This window comes from Rhipicephalus sanguineus, chromosome 2 (assembly GCF_013339695.2).
Source record: "Rhipicephalus sanguineus isolate Rsan-2018 chromosome 2, BIME_Rsan_1.4, whole genome shotgun sequence".
NCBI lineage: Eukaryota > Metazoa > Arthropoda > Arachnida > Ixodida > Ixodidae > Rhipicephalus > Rhipicephalus sanguineus.
Genome location: NC_051177.1, coordinates 61,893,837 through 61,911,512, shown reverse-complemented (window position 1 = coordinate 61,911,512; position 17,676 = coordinate 61,893,837). Strand labels below are relative to the sequence as shown.

The following is a 17,676-nucleotide window of genomic DNA, read 5'->3' as shown; positions in this document are numbered from 1 at the left end:
TGCTGATTGTTGAAATAGCGTTCCAGAAACCTCGCAGTGCTTCTTCCGTGCCAAGGAAATGCTTGTTTTGAAAGAAAATAGCGTTTTAATGGTCCGCACAGCGTTAGCGCACTTTGAATCACCCGCCTGAACGGTGCTTCTGACGTAGCAGTTGCCGTGCCCAACATTGCCCGCCTTACTGCCCGGCTGCCGACGCTACGGTTTCTTGCGCAACAGCAGCCATCAACCTTGCCAAGACGCAGCCACGGGCCACTCCGAAACTGTATAGTTCACTGTAACGAAGCTTAGCTTTGTCAGCAGCAGAAGTAGAGCGGAAGTAGAGTAGAGAAAATAGCGAGAGCTGAGCACACGCAGCAGCAGCAATACTGAAACTACGACCGAGACGTGACCGCACGAGTGAAGCGCAGCTCGGCGAAAACGGAACTTTTGAACCATTCGCGCCGTTCCCCATGGTAACGCCAAGAGGATTTTTCCATGAATCAAACAGAAACGAACAGAAACGAACAAGCAGCATTTCATTACGTCTTCTGATGCACGAAAGGTTCTTTTTTTATCGCAACTAGTTTGTTTACTAGTGGTTAATTGTACTCAGAACTCTTGACGTCATCGGGATCATTTCCAAAATGTCCCACTCGTGGCGTATATTATGTCCTACATTTACCTTAATTGCTCGATTAGTAGAGCGCTGCTGTTAATAATACTGACGTTTTAGACGTTCTCACACACTGAATTTTCACTCTGACATAAATTATTTGCCTTTAGTGTCCCCTTAAAGGACCCCTGACATCAAAATTTTCGTGTGTGGCTGTTTTACTGTAATTTGCAGCCTCGTTTCTGGTAATGCCGAAATTGAATCGTAAATGCTCTAACGAATTGTAATTGCTCTAACAATTTTGGTGAACAAGGTGTTTTTACCAAAAATAAATAATAAAAATAGGTGTTTTTCTCAAAAAGTCAGGATTTTCAGCAAATGCCCCCCCCCCCTCTCCTCCCGAAAAAAATTCCTGGCTACGGGCCTGACTTGCACAGTATACAACTCAGAGTGCAACAAGTTGCTGTGTTATTTGCTTCTTTTCTAGGTTCCTATAAATCTATTATTTTAGAGCAAAAGAAAGCTAATGCTGTGTTTATAACTTCCCTTAGCATGATGTCACACGTTAGTGCCTATGGTGGCCAGTAGTGCCGCATAGTCGTTTAGGAGCCCAAGAAAACTGCGAATTCAAACGGGCGTCATTATTTATAGACTGAATATAGCGCCGAAATATTTCGGAATCTGCATGTCTACTCCTTGTTAAAGCAGGGAAAATTACAACCAGACAGCTTCATTTTCTTTTCACTGACCCCTTCAAGTCTACGAAGTCAGTAGCGGTGCCATGGAGTTGTCTGAATAATAGGGAGTGTTGAACTTTCAACTTAGAGGCATCTGCACTATCGGTCAATGACTCCAACTTGGATGCCTGCCAGGACCATAAGACGAGCCTAAATGTTATGGTCTTCACAATTAAGGGGGAAACTTAAAGGACCCCTAAACCACCTCCGATAGCTTTTTAACGTTTACAGTAAGTAAACGTGTGAATTGAGCTCAGAATGCCGTCACGATCCACAACGGCAAACTGCGGCAGTGCTACAAGCCATGGGTGCCACAATTTCCAAGAAACAATCCCTTCTCTCCAGTAATCACCAGCATGGGCCATGACATCAGCATGAACGTCTGGTCATGTCATCCACATAAGAACCTGTCTGCTCGCAGGTATGTATGCTCGGCACTCTTCTTCTTTGTACGGTGAAAAGGAGCACTCGGCCAGGAGGAGACACAAGCCGACTAACGGAGCATAGCGACGGAAAGAGCAAAATGAGCGAGGGCCTCTTTTGGATCATCAAACCCGTCTAAGTCCAATATTATGGCACTGTTTAAAAAAAAATCCTCGCAGCTACATGTTTGTTGAAGACTCATGCACAACTGCAACACCACAACTAAATTTCGTCCTCTGTGTGGGTTTAGGCATCCTTTAACGAGGCTTTACTGTAGTGCTTTCAACATATCAATGTATACAGAGTAAAAGTAAAGTTGGTTTATGCAGCTTCTCGAGAGACTCCAGCGCATACCTTGACCTGTAGCATGAGCGCAGTGAGCTTGGCTATCAGGTCGACCGCTTGATGTGCTACGCTCCCTTCCGCTTGTGATGAAGGGGATGCAGAAGAGGAGGAGGAGGAAGCTGACAAGGCAGCTGCCATGCTGCCTCCTGGGGCAGCACACTGCTGCATCAGTTCACGGGCCTCGTTAAGGCACTTGCTGCGGATCGCCTGTGGCTGCATGTCAAACTGCAAGCCTTGCTCGGGGGCCAGCTAGGAGAGAGATGGGGAGAGGGGTCAAGAAACAATACAGAAATGAAGTGCTGGTGCAGGTGTTGGCAATGTAGTGAGAAATTCACTAAATCTAGACACTTGTTATTTGCCTGGACACTAATGTTGCCTTTTTGGAGTCTTCAATCAATCAATCAATCAATCATAGGCTTGTGCGAATATCGAGCTCTTCGAATATTCGAACGAATATTACAGTATTCGAATTCGCTTCGATTCGAATTTAAATTATTGGAAATTTCGAAGTATTCGAAATGAACGAATAGGTGTATATTAGTACGCATGTAACCCCCCGTAAACGGTGGTTTCACTGCAGTGGAGGAGTGCTATGCCGTGAATGTACCTTTCCAGGAAGAATCCGCACTGCCGCGAAGCCCCTTTCAAGGTTATATGAACAGATTACCCTCACATCGATTCATCATTTTTTAAGTTTAAAAGCTTGTTATACCAGCTTATATGCTCCAAGTATAGTAAATTTTAAAACGTCACATATTTTACAGGTTATCACCTGCATTCTACTGAAAGCCGAATCCTGCTACTATTCAAGGTTGCTTCCACTTCCTTTGAACCAAAAAGAATGACATTTGCACATGCCTTGTTACAATTTTAAAACATTGTGCCGGTTGGTTGGGTCATGACAAATACGGTCATTTTTCTTTATAATATGTGACATATACTATTCGAATTTGATTCGAAATTATTCGACCAAAATCACTATTCGCTTCGAACCTAAAATTTGCTATTCGCACAAGCCTGATCAATCAATCAATCAATCAATCAATCAATCAATCAATCAATCAATCAATCAATCAATCAATCGCAAGAGCCACGCCCATTGCCAGGCAGGCTATCATAGCGCAGTGGTGATGCGCACTGGACCACTCGCGGGCTTCAAAAGCGGCAGCCGTGGTGCTGCCCGGACAGTAGGTGATGGACTACTGTGCGCGTACGAGGTGTGTGCCCCGCCGAGGCGAAGATTAGAAGCCAGTGCGCGTGCCCGTAAGTATTTGTGTTCTGTAGCCCTTATGCAGTTTTTCTTTGAGTTAACTGACAGAACATTGTTCCTTGGCTGCGAGACAGCCCGAATCCCACAAAGTTTATTAAAAACACATCAAGGAGAAAAATGATTTCACTTATTAACCAAAAACACCACTCCTGCCATGAGGAAACGCTCAGTGAGCCATAAAAGCTGTTGTATAAAGAGACGATAGGCTATGCCACTTTATTCCAATGCTAGTTCACCACAATGTAGATTTCTGACAGCCTATGCTGGGGCCCATAGAATCGCTTTTTGAAAATAATATATTACATTGTGTTCTAAGACAGCCAGAGACTTAACGTGTCAATTTTTGATAATAATAATAATAATAATAATAATAATAATAATAATAATAATAATAATAATAATAATAATAATAATAATAATAATATAATAATTTATTCCCACCAATACAGTTTGATGGAGGGCGTGAGAAAAAAGCGACTAGAAGCTTGACTAAGTTCCCACCCCCCAGTTACATCAGGCGGGGGTAGTGGTGGCGACAGAACAGAGTTTATTTACACAAAGACTTTTATTTAGCCTGTGTGGTCAACACACACACACACACACACACACACACACACACACACACACACACACACACACACACACACACACACACACACACACACACACACACACACACACACACACACACACACACACACACACACACACACCACACACACACACACACTAAAAGCTGATTTGAAGTCAGTGACGTCACACTGATATGCCAGGTTTGATGTTTAGGCACAAGATTTCAAGAATCGAACTCTGACCTTAGTTTGTTGTTCTTATAATGAACCTACACTCGCAAAATTAGGAGCGATAGAGTTCTCAAGCAATCAACTTTCAGTCCAACTTCACTTGCCACGAGATTACGCGCCTTCCGTCGTCTTATGACGAACCGCACAAAACTGCGAACCCGAGAGGTGTATGAGATGCACCGCTAGCCTCCAGGGGCTCTGTTGCGCTTTCCCATCTCCCTATTTATTTTTTTCGACGGTTTCCTCCTCTGCATTGCTGCCACGATGCCACCACAATGCTGCTGCCCCATCGCTTCCCTCTTGCAACCTGCTATCATCTGTGTTTCTGGCATCGATTGCCCATGCACGCTCTTCTGCATTCTTTCTCAGCAGTGCTGGCTCTTATCACGAAGCACCGGTGTGGCTCTGATAAGAGCCACACCGGTGCTTGAAACCGCTCTGCAAAAAGACCCTATACAGGCTTCATGCCGGGAAGGAACCACATTAAGATGTAGTGTAGTGTGGTAGAAGAGTAAAATAACAACAAGGCAACACACAACGCAAATTCTGTAACCAGGCGTCACACAATGCAAATTGCGTAACGAGTGGGTTGATGAATGCTTCCAACCCATTACAAAGGGCTCTGCCATAATTCTTCATCATCATCAGCCACAGCATCAAAAAAGTACATGTAATGCCTTACAGGTGTTTAGTGGGTACCACGGTTCTCTGTGGAATGAAGAAAAGTTGTATAGTAGCTGCTCCCTTAATTCATAAAAATTATGATGATTTATAGCGTAGTGGGTTCCTCGCAAGTACACTTCTATTGGTTGCCAAGGAAGACCATAAGGCTCCCATGATTCATTTCCTGAGGGTTTCAATAAAGTTAATTCCTTCTCTCTCTCTTTCTCATGTTACCGTATGTTATAAAGCGTGGTGGGAGAGTTAAATAACAACCGGGTGTCACACAATGCGAATTACGTAACTAGTGGGTCGTTTAACCCCTTGAGGGTTCTCGCCGCACATGTACGGCAGAAGCCTTCTGGTACCAAAGAGTTTTCGTTGTACATGTACGGCATAGCGTTTATTTTTAAAACGCACGCCTTTTTCGATCATTTCTCTTGCTTGGCCTTGCTGCCACACTTCGGGAATACGTGGAATTTTTTTCATGCGCCGATGTCTCTCCGTTGTATTTCTTTTTTGCTTCCCAAAACGGCGCGCCGGCTATCGCTTGCCCATCCGAGCACGTCCGCGGTGCAGCTGGTTTAAAGTGCGCACCTTTTTCAATCATTTATCTTGCTTTGCATGTGCTGCCACGCCTCAGGAATACGTGGAATTTTTTTCATGCGCGATGTCTCTCCGTTGTTGCTTTTTTTAGGCTTCGCAAAATGGCGTGCCGGCTATCGCTTGCGCAACCGAGCGCACCCACGACGTGGTTGGTTTCAAACGCGTGCCTTCTTCGATCATTTCTCTTGCTTGGAATGTGCTGCCACGCTTCGGGAATATGTGGAATTTTTTAGTGCGCCGATGCACCTCTCCGTGCGCCGATGTCTCTCAGTCTTTTTTTTTCTTTCCAAAGCGGTGTGGCGGCATTCAGTTGCGCATCAGAACGTGCGCACGCGCTCCGGCTGGTTTCGGTTTCGTCCTTCGGGTGGTTTTCGCTTCTTGTGCCCACAAAGCTGATGGCTGTTTGGTTTCTAATCTCTCAAAGGGTGACCGCTTGTTACTCTCTCGTTTATTGCTCCCCGGGGCGCGATTACATCTGTTTCCGTGCGGCACTAAATTACACAAATGACGCCGCTGTGATTGCGTTTCCTGTTTTGAGGTCTCGGAAAAACTAACTACGTCTTGTTGGTAGGCTTGTGCCAATCTTCGAGCACTTCGAATATTCGAACGAATATTACAGTATTCGAATTCGCTTCGAAACGAATTTAAATTCTAGGAAATTTCGAAGTATTCGAAGTGAACGAATAGACATACATAAACCGCATGTAACTCCCTGTGAAGGTGGTTTCACTGCAGTGGACGTGTGCGATACCGTGAATACACCTTTCCAGGAGAAATCCGCACTGCCGCGAAGCCCCACTTCAAGTGTAAATGAACATACAGTAAAACTCGTTAATTCAAAGTCACTGGGACTGTGAAAAATCTAATTAAGCGGGTTTTCGAATTAACTAAACATACAAAAAGCGGGATGCAAGGAACTTTGAATTACTGGAAGTAATCAGAGGTGGTCGTTTGCTGTTCCTAGTTTGCGGCTACAAGGGTTATATCTTCCAGCAATACCTGGTCCCAGTTTTGCCGCTAAACCGGGAAACGGCGGGCCTCGCTGCTGCCAGCGCAAGATAAAAAAAAAAAAAGAAAGAGGAAAAAAAAAACGGTCTCGGGTCAATTGAAATGCACGCCTGCGGAAAAGACTTGCTTCACTGCAACACAGTGGTGACACGCGGGCAGCATGTCACCTGCTCCTCGCAGCGTCAGCGCGTCATGATGCGACCATTCGCCCATTCTTTCTGGTAGAATAAAGAATTTAATCATGACCAGTGTGACGGAATTCGCGATGTGTTCTGGGTGGAAAAGATGATCATTGAAGTTTTCGAACTGAGTTTTCAAAGTAGGCGTTGCAGGCAAGTACTCCGCCAGCAGAGCAAATGCTCAAGTTGCCGGAACGACCGCCATTCGGAGGTTCGCATACATCGCGAATTCCGTCAGACCGCCCTTTATTAATTTCTCTATTTTCCCAGAAAGAATGGGTAAATAATGACGCGCTGACGTTGAGAGAAGCATGCGTCATGCTGCCTGCGTGTCACCACTGTGTTGCAGTGAAGCATGTCTTTTCTGCGGGCGCACATTTCAGCTGACCACGAGAATGCCTCTTGTTTAGTTTTTGTTCTTGCGCTGGCAGCAGCGAGGCTGAGATGCTTTACTTGTCACTCATTAGTATCGCTACACTGCATTGCCTTGTGGCTCCTAAGGGCCATCGTTTCTGCGGATTTGCGGCTACATTGGGATCGGGGAATAGGCACATGGCACCCAAAATTTTCGAATTAACCGGCTGGTACTGACCGCCGCTTCAAATTATCCACTCAAATTTACATTGCAAAATACGGGGCCAAAGAAATCCTTCTAGTTATGTGAGATTTCGAAATAACAGAGTTCGAATTAATGAGGTTTTACTGTATTACCTTCACATCGATTCATCATTTTTTAAGTTTAAAAGCTTGTTATACCGGGGGGAGGCTACCATCAGATACCGACTTTTTGTTTATTGAGATATCTTAATGAAATTTTCAGGACAGACTACAAAATTTCATGAAGTTATGTTCACTGGTTCTCAAGTTACAGCAGTATTTCAGAATAGTGCACATGGTTCTCTTATCCCAGGCCTGGAGAACTTTCAAAAGGTGCTGGAGCTGTGAAATTAACTATGATGATTCCCATATGGATACTCCAGGAGGAGACAGCCCTTTTTTTGAAATTCCTTGCTGAAAAGTTTTAGCAGACCATCGAATTTAGTGTTGGTGATTAGGATATTATCAATCAAATTTTGATTAAATATAATAAATAACAGACACAATATAGTGAAAAAATGGGCATGTCTCCCCCTCAGAATTTTATTCCAATACATAATAAAAAAAAGACATAAAAATCCGATGAGTGGTTCCAGAAATATGGCTGGAACAAGCAGCCTCACTAGCCAAAAAAGTCATTTTGAGAAAACGGCATTTGAAAGTTTTGAGCACACATGTAGTTCTAAAATGATCCTACAACGTAACTGGAGGTGTCCTTTGGCACTCTTTCTTTGCTGCCTCTCAATCTTCTCTATTGATCGCTTCTTATACCCGTGTCACACGGGCGTTTCGAAGGCCATTGAACCGATGGTCCATTGACTCAACAGGGATGCAAGCGCTGCCACACGGGCAGTTTTGAAGGCCATTGAGTCAGTGGCCCATCGAGTCGACGGAGCACTCCACAACTCCATTGAAACTTCGACGGCCATCGAGCGGCGGAAGCGGAAACAGCGTCACTGCGCCCTCTCGTTCCCAGTGTGCTCGTACTCATGATTAGAAAAGGAAAACTTTAATGAGTATGCATTAAAAGTATTGTGCATGGCATTGTAACTTATTTACTAAAGTATTTGTGTGATTTCACGCTTCGTTCTGTTACCGCATCCATAGTCGTCAGCAAATTGTTCACGAGCAACAGCTCATTCTCGATGGCGTGGGCTTCCTCTTTTGCCGCTTCGATCCCGCAGCCGCGTAGAACACCATAGCAGCCTTGTCATCTGTTTCACGGTCACTCATGATGGCGGAACAGGCACGTAATGAAACCAATGAAACGAAATGAATATACGCAACCGCAAAACCAGGCAAAACTACGTGGTAAACTTCGCAAACCCGGAAAAGCGGCCGGACGGGTAAAGCGGTTATAACGTAGCCACAGTTTCGCTGTTCAACAAACTTATAACGAACTCTGCTTATAACTAATAATGCACTTATAATTATGTATAAACATTTTTTTATATTTCAGAACAAGACAACGCACAAATGTGTGTTTTTAAGTGGATTTATTTTAGTCCACTTACGACGACATGAAAACGAAAATAAGATTAGCAGCGCCACAAAATGTTTGCGAGAAACAGCTGAATCAGTCAACGGCCGTTGAAAACCGTCGTGGGGCAACGCGAGAACTCCATCGAGTTCGATGGAGTTGTAGCGTTTCGATGGCCATTGGCTCAATGGCCTTTCAAACATGCCCGTGTGTCACGGGTATTAGCCTTTTTCAAGCGCAGAGAATCTTTCTCGGCTGCCCGTTATATTGTAATGTGATTAGGCCATATACTAGCTGTGATGCTTTGCCGGCTTTCTTGTATTCATGCTATCACTAACATAATTAAGTCTTCATTGTAATTGATCATTGAATAATTTTTATAGGATACTAAGAGTGGCTCTCATCATGACAGCCTATCCCTTCCTCCTAAATAACAGGCAGTTATGGCCTGTTATTAAATGATGTAAATTCATCTCCCTGCTTCACTCAAGCTTACCTGTAAACCTCGACTGTGATGCGCTTCACCATTCACCCGGTTGCGAACACTGTTATCTGCGAGGCTTTTATTTTTTTCAGATGATTCATGAGAGCTTGCGGCGATACCATCGCACGGCTCCAAGCGCGCCTAAATTGCACCAACAGTGCTTTATTTCACCTCGAAGTGCTCGGCCGCGGAATCCGGGAAGTCGGCACGCGATGTTCTGGGTGGCGGCATTCGGTGACTGTCCCTAGGTGCGGCGACGAAAAATCGGCGCGCAACGTGTTTGGTCTTGCATTTCGGGACGCTGACGCGCGGCCGCTGCGCGACGAGCTTGGCTGTGGGGTCTGCTGCCGATGCGTAAAATGACCATCCGCGGTTCCAAGGAGTCGGCGGGCAATGCGCTTCGTTGCTTACGAAGAAGCATCCTGCCGCGGGTCCGCTAACGCGTTCTTGCCCGCAAAGTTCGAGGTTCGTCTCGCACACTGGCGCCGTGAGCGGAGTTAGGCCTAGCGACGACTTCGAGCAGTAGACGCGCTGGCCGCGGTGCCCGATGTTTGTTTCAAAGTACGTAATGCGTGGTCGCGAGTACATGGAGTCGTCCCGCGATTATCTTCGTCACGACGTCCGAAGTGCTGATAAGCAGAACCTCCAACCGCTGATCCGACGAGTCAACGCTAAAGGGTCGGTCCGAGACGCACGCTTACGATTTTCGCTACGAGCGCGGCGCGCCATCGTAATCTGATCGGGCTTCCGCTTGCAGCTCCAAACTAAAAAGTAGTTATATTCTACGTGATTGTCGAGCCGTGAACACATAACGAGTGCGAACGCGTCACAAAGACCGCGACTTTCGACAGCCGTGACTTCGCGACGCGCAAGCAGCAGCCGGCGATCTCCCGAAGCGAGCATCGGACCAATGGCGAGGCGCGCTGGGGCAATATGGCGGACGCGGCCAATCGGAGGCCTCGAAACGACCTTCGGGCATTTGCTTTGTGTGCGCTTGTTTTCGAAGGAGGAGCCAGCTGAGGCGGGGAATTTGAAGACGGAGAAATGCTCTTTCTGACGAGACCAAAATATCGGCGCCCGGTGGCGCCGTTGCGGAGTTACGATTTCTTGAAAATAGGTGTTTTTTTTTTTGTAATTCCCGCAATAATTTTCGGCACCCTGGCAGGCGTAACAAATTTTTTAAAGCACTTCTACATGGTTTTCGGTGAAGATATTTTGGAATCTGATAGAAAAAGGTCTACAGAAACTGAAAATGTGATTTTCAAAAAATCGATTTTTTGCCATTTTTTGCGATACGAAAGCCACGTCCCCCCTTATACCGGCTTATATGCTGTAAGTATAGTAAATTTTAAAACGTAACATATTTTACAGGTTATCACTTGCATTCTAGCGAAAGTCAAATCCTGCTATTACCCAAAGTTGCTCCACTTCCCTTTGAACCAAAAAGAATGACATACGCATATGCCTTGTTTAGCTTGAAAAATATTGCGCTGGTTAGTTGGGTCATGACAAATATGCTCATTTTTCTTTATAATATTTGATAGAAACTATTCGAATTTGCTTCGACCAAATCACTATTTGCTTTGAATTCGCTTTGGACCTAAAATTTACTATTCGCACAAGCCTACTTGTTGGCGACAAGATGAAGGATTACTGTAGCTTTTTCACTCGTTTTGCTTTCTGGATGGAAGCACAACCATAGAGTTTTCGTCTGTGTGCTTGCAGTTCGCTTACGCTATGGAAGCGCGCGCCGGTTGCTCTGCTGCCGGTGAGTCGAGCAGCGATTCTTCCAATGCGGACTATTCCCCAAGTGCCAAATCAGAATCTGACTCATTGGATTTCAGTTTGTCAGACTAGGATTTTTTGAAGAGTTCAGACTTTTCAGCGACATCTGAAAAGCGTGCGCGGCGAGCCATGCTTCAAAGACTATCACACGCTGAAAAGTTTTTAGTGTTAGAGTAGGAACATTTTTAACCGGAAAAGTACTCTGGTGCACTTATTTTTGTCTGTGAACTATGTTCAATACAATGCATAATTTTTATTTATAAAAATCCATTAAAGTTTTTTTTTTAGGATTTTGCTTGATTTTGCTATGAATAAACCATCTGTATGTAACGAAAAAAATGATTTTTTTGTCACTTTACAGTCAAGGAAGAAAATTTTAGACAACTTTTTTCTGAAATAGAATCGTCTGAAGAATTTATTTCAGCAAAAAAATTACACATTTTTGGACTAGATTTCGCGAAAAAATTCGACCCTGAAAGGGTTCAGCCATAGTTCTTCATCGTCGTCAACCGCCGCATCAACAAAGTGCACATAATGCCTTACAGCTGGTACCTCACTTCTCCGCAGAATGACGAATAGTGTCGTGGTGGGTGCTTCCCAACTGCACAAAAATTATGATTTTTGGCGCAGTGGGTACGTTGCTAGTGTATACTTGTATTAGTAGCCACAAGGGCGTTTATAATGGGCTCTAGAAATGCCACTCTTCCAGCTTTCGCTGTTACTGTGCTGCGCTTTCCGTGCAGGCCTGGAGTTTTTTATAGTCATACTGCCAGTAGAAAACAAATTTCCAGAAAAAGTGCATCGCAGCTACCACTGGTGGCTGAATGTCAGGGCATTTGGCGACGATGTAAAGTTGAACCCGAATGCAGAAGTTTTACTACACCGTGACTCGCACCGTCACTTTGTAAAGAAGTTTCTTGAATTTTTGGTGAGCAGCTTACGCACACGAAAATAAATTCAATGCTGTTGGTTTCCATCTAAGTGCACCATTCACACATCATGAAGTGCTTAAAAGAAATAGGTTCTAACTTTCGATACTTAGCTGATTACAGACTAATATCTTAAACTCCCTCCCCCTTTCTGCCATCCCCCTCTAGCAATACTACTGGAAATATTTTATGTCTGCAATTCCATATAGAGTTGCAGACGGTAAAATTGCCGCAACGCACAGAACGTGATGGGGTAATGACTGCCCAAGCTGGGCAGAAGCACAGTAAGATAATGCCGCAACAAAAACATACCCTTTCGCAGTAGGTCATGATGCCTTCCAGGGATTCCTGCAGATCTTTGTTGAGTGCCTCGAACTCCATGATGAGGGCTGCATACCGCTTCTTGAACTCGGGCTCAATCACCTGCCCGTACGAGGTCTGCAAACAAGGCAACAATCCCAATTAGAAATCAGTTCTACAGGCAGTCAGCCAAAAAAAGAAAAAAATTTCAGGAGCCTTGCCCTATAGGGAAAATAGGGGGCAAGCAAAACTTGGCGAGTGCGTCCCTGGCATAATAGACATGCTACTTTTATTTCTTTCTTTCGGACTGTGCAACACTCCTTCCAAACTGTTTCCTTCATCCATGCCAGGAATTGGGCCTTCATCCATGTGCTTTGCAGCGAAACACTTCAGTTGCTGCAGGCAACAACGATGGCCATGCATTCATATCCAGACAACAATTAAATGTGGCAACTCGATAAAAGATCAGATTGCCATATCAGAAATGGCTTATCAATGACAAGCCCCCGATCGAGAGAGCATCGATCATTGGAAAACGGCGCATACAAAAATGCATGTGACCGGCACACCTTCGAGGGCCGGATTTCTGTATACTCAACAACACCAGGTTTTTTTTTTTTTTGTGTATGATGCTGCCACCGAAATCTGTGAGTTATAAAAGCTTCGCTTAAAAGACGAGGAATCACCGGCAACCTGCTGCAGCCTTAGCTGTGCTATGAACTCCAACAGATGCCATATGTGGCCTGTTTCATGGAATGCCAAGACATTTCAGTCTGACAGGGAAGTTCATTTCGGGATGAACGAACTGGCATCGTTGACATTGTGATGTCCCAAGACAGGACAAAATTTGCCGACATCTTGTCACAATACGGCTATGGCTGGGTATAACTATAGAAGGCAGCAGCATTTCCTTCTCAAAGGCAGATGAATATGAGCCTACACCAATGGGTGCACACTCTAAATGTATGAATTACCAGTTGGACAGCTGGTGACTCCACCGTTCGGCTCATGAACGGGACTATTTATTTAGAAAAAGAAATTTAAAAAGCATCCTGGCCACAGCTATCAAGCACCATCTGATGTGGCACAATGAAATGCGTGGAAAATCAACAAGGGTACGATAGAAAAAAAAAACTTTACCATCTTTTCCGCTTGCGTGTTCATGTCTCTTAACTTGTCGATTTTCTGCCTCTTTACAGTAAGGATCTTGGATAGCTGGACCTGAAAAGAAAGAACTGTGCATAAACACGCATGCTAAACAACACCTACACAGAACAAACAACAAGAACAAAACACACATGACAAAAAACACTGAAATGATTCTCACTCCTTCTTCCAAAACTATCACCAGCGTAGTGGCGAAAATTCTGAAGTTCAGTTAAGGGCATTGTAAACCGAGATGGGTTGTAGCAAACTAATGGGCGCAACGAAACAATCATAATTACACCACATAATTCCCATAGAAAGCTATGCATTAGCAATCTTGTTTAAAACAAAGCAAGAACAATCTGTAAATTGACATAAAGGACCTTTCCAAGTTGATAATGAAGACATACAGACAATTTCGAGCCCATCAGCCTCAAATCTGGCAGTACACATCACAGATAGTAATTAAACTCGTGCAGGCTTTTCAAAATCACCTCAGAGAGTTGGTCACCAAGCAACACGCAAAACTGGCTGCACAGTCAGAACAGTGGCCACACCCACACTCTGCCAATGATTCTGGCTCCTGGACTCTATGTGCGGTGTGCTGCTTCTCAGTGGAAGGCGGTTCAGCACTGATCATATTACACCACCATGAACTAAAAACAGCAGCAGGAAAAACAAAAACGTTTCCCAGATTCAGTCTTAATTGCCTGGACAAGCTTACAAGGTCATTTCAGACAGCATCTTTTACAATTTTTCTACTCCAAAGGCCTGTCCTCAATGCTAAGCAATAATAGTTAGACAGTATAACGTACAGCATACAACTTAACAGCCATGTTTTCCAAGTTCATTCAAACAAACGAAAATTGACCACAATCAAGTACTATCATAAAATAGTGATATTGTGATAGTGATGACGAACTTTTTGCACAAGTGCTTTCATATTTAACAATGAACGTTACAGGATTGCCACGTGCTCCGCCAAAATTTCAACCTGATCGTATTCTACCTTCGAAGTACCTACTCCTTGTACTGCGGTATGTACCACATTCTATTTTATTTTGTACTGGCATTCCTTGTATGAATTGGTTTAACCAACCACGAACAAAATGTCTTAATAAAACCTTATTACTCACATAACCTTGTAATTTAGGAATTCAGAACGCCCACCTACCATAAGCGTTAGAAACTCTACAGGGAACCCGCCTACAGTGGATGTTTCGTCGACAGACTGGAGCCCAGATCGTAGAGGAGAGGCACCTAGTAGCGGATCGTTGTCCTGCACAGAACAGCAGAGCATGCAAGAAATTAGAAGACTTGTTTCAGCTTCATTAAGTTTCATAAAGGTACATTTCTTAACACCGATCTATGGCCTTCACTCTGTAGTCTGGCAATTCACACCAATTGCACCATGTGCACTATGTCAGGGATGGGCGAATATTCGAATTCACTTCGACACGAATTAAAATTATTCGAAATTTCGAAGTATCGAAATGGACAAATACAGTCAACGCCCGATTTTTCGGACTCCCTAGGGATCGCGAAATCGTCCGAAAAATCGGGCAGTCCGAAAAAACTAATTTTTTTTTTTATTCTGCTGAAGCAGTCAAAACGCCACAGCCACGTCCGAAATGGCTTGAAGAGGCTTCACCAGCGCGAGCTCCCATAGAGAATACGTGTGCAGTTTGAGAAGCCCTAGTGTGCCCAAATTTGGTCAGATTTAAACGGGGTTTTCGGCACTGCATTCATTTTTAGTATATCGAGGAAATGTTGCGGACAGATATTTTGCTCGGGCTTTCATTTTTTTACAAACCAGAGGCAAATATCCATAAAAATTGTACATTTTAACGTCTCGCTCTTTCTTGTTGTCTCCCGAAGAAAATAGCTTAGTTATCTAAATTTCTTCCGTAACATTTCCTCCCTTTTTATTTCCTTATTGTTATGGCATAATTGTAATGCATGTCAAGCTTCTGGTTTCCATTTTACAGGCTTTGAAAGTGCTGCGTGTATTTTCAGTCTGGATTTAAAATTCGTGCCAAATTTAAGAGGTGCGACGTGGCTCCACCTGGTGTCGGCTATATTCCGCAATCCTACACTCTACCACCAGCCTCTCATATGGCTGTATTCGTGCGCTGCATAGAAAAGTAAGGGACTTGCTTTTAAGGGCTTCAATATTTTTTTTTTGTATCGTTTTTTGTGGAGGGAGGGGGGCTGTGCTGCCTCTTTTCCTCCCGAGCGTATTCCCCTCGACAATGAAGTGGAATGCGAGGCTAATGCAGGTGTGTGACCCAAACACAAAGCAGCGTTTCTTCGGCATCGGCATCACGACAGCGTTTTGGCTACCAGCACTTCGTATAAGCAGGGTGCCGAGAGGTCCTTGGTGTTGAGAAAACTGCCCCTTGTCCATAGCTAATCGTCCTATTGAGCACTCACAGGAATTTACTGCGGTTGCAAGGAGGACAGTGGCGGCTTCTGCAGCAGAGACTAGCCAAGAGGCTCGTGTGCTTTCGCTCAGTTCTGTCGGTCAGGAATACGCAGATGTGCAACATCGTGGCTGTTTAGAAACGTCATAGGCAAGCAGGCAAATCTGGATTTTAGGAAGTAATAGCGAGATTGGCTGCCGCGAACTGCTTCTTCAAGGCGCCAAATACACATGCATAGATCAGAACAAGCTTTGTTCATTGGAAAGAAAACATTATTTGATGTTGAGCGGCCACTGTCAAGTGTACTGTCAAGTGTAGATTGTATGATAATGAAAGCTGGTTCCTCGCATGCGCATAGATGAATTTGTGGTTTGTGTCGTATAAATATGCTTTTTGTTTTCAATAAAATCCAGTCGCGAGTCTGCGCCCGTCCTCGTTCACTTCCTTGTCCGTGTTTCCTTTGCGCAGCACCTTTTTTAAGCGACTAGCCCAGCAACATGCTTATTGATGCCATCTCTCGTGCGTGTTCCACGCGACAGTGTTGTGGTATGCGTGGCTAATGCAGGCGTGTCGCGCAAACACAATGCAGTGTTTCTACGGCGTCTCGACAGCGTTTCGGCTACCAGCTCTTTCTCTAAGCAGTTGTCGAGAGATCCTTGGTGCTCAGAGATTGTTCCCTACCCGTAGCTAATCGTCCTATTCGGCACCCGCAGGGATCTGATGTGGTGGCAAAACTAACAGCGGCGGCACCTGCAGCAGAGACTTGAGTGCTTTTGCTGCCTTGAGCGGGCAAATGGATAAAAAAGTGCGATCGGCTACCGCGAACTGGTCCTCCCAGGCGCCAACGGCACATGCGTAGATCAGAACAAGCTTTGTTTTTTGGAAAGAAAACATTAACTGACAAGTGTATGACTCGGCACGTGCTCTTTGCACAACGTAGCAACTTGGGGTGATATTGCTGGGACATTCCTCGGGAATTGACCCCGTCTTTGCGTTCGACCACCTTCGATGTAATTTTTAAACATTATCCTCGCTTGTATAACTTTTTTCCGTTTGCCATCTTAAATTTCCAAATGCTAGCCTAAAGCGTGCTGTATGTAATATATAAATTTCGGAGAAGTGCACAATATAACATATAATAAAACAGCATAAGCGTACAAATCTTTTATTTTGAATTTTCTTACAATGGTAATGTTCTCAAAGTAGCCGTGCCATCTAATCACCTAAGTTGTCTAGATGGCACAGAAGCAGATCAAAGTGTCCCCGAGAGAAAACAACGTAAGCAGTGCCCGAAAAAAAATTTTTTTTACGAAAGTTGCTTTTTACGGCATAGTCAGTTGTGAATCGCGATAAGAGGGTTCTGCGTTAAAATAATACATCTAGTACTTTGTAAATGCCAATTAATTACATTTCATTCAGGAAGTTGGAGGGGGCATTGGAACTAATCTGATGTCACCGTTTCTCGCTCCGTGCGTTCGAGCAAGAGCTCACTCTGCGTCTCAACCAGTTTGTTCACAAAGATGGCTGCCACGGTGACGTCAATGCAAGCTATGTATTCCATAGCCTCTGACAATAAGCGGCAGAGAACTGTGAAGAGAGGTCACTACCCATTGTTTGGGTTACTGCGGGAGCGGTGTGGCGGTACGGAGAAGTTGGAGGAAATGGCTTACACCGCAGCGGTACGGGGAGGACAAAGCGGCAAAACCCCTCCATCGCATTTGCTACGGCTATGCTGACGGAAAACATAGGAGCGTTCACCCTTTTTTGAGGCATTCCCGGGCAAGTTTCAAACAGCACTACTTTTCGCGCGCGGAATGACCTTTTCGCACCCTTTCATGACCTGGTGAGATTTACACGCCTAGAGTGTACTCTAACCTACCTCCCTTTTGCGGTGTGTAAGTGCTGCCAT

At 44.6% G+C, this 17,676-nt stretch overlaps 1 protein-coding gene across 1 annotated transcript in view; it reads right to left on the bottom strand.

The window, feature by feature from the left end:
* Window positions 1-17,676, bottom strand: part of LOC119383092 (protein lin-9 homolog) — a gene marked incomplete in the record, with an annotated part of 64,812 nt that overhangs the window by 13,218 nt on the left and 33,918 nt on the right. Inside the window, 4 exon segments of the mRNA XM_037651083.2 lie at window positions 2,107-2,346; window positions 12,211-12,336; window positions 13,339-13,419; window positions 14,519-14,623. Coding sequence (XP_037507011.1) covers window positions 2,107-2,346; window positions 12,211-12,336; window positions 13,339-13,419; window positions 14,519-14,623 — 552 coding nt within the window.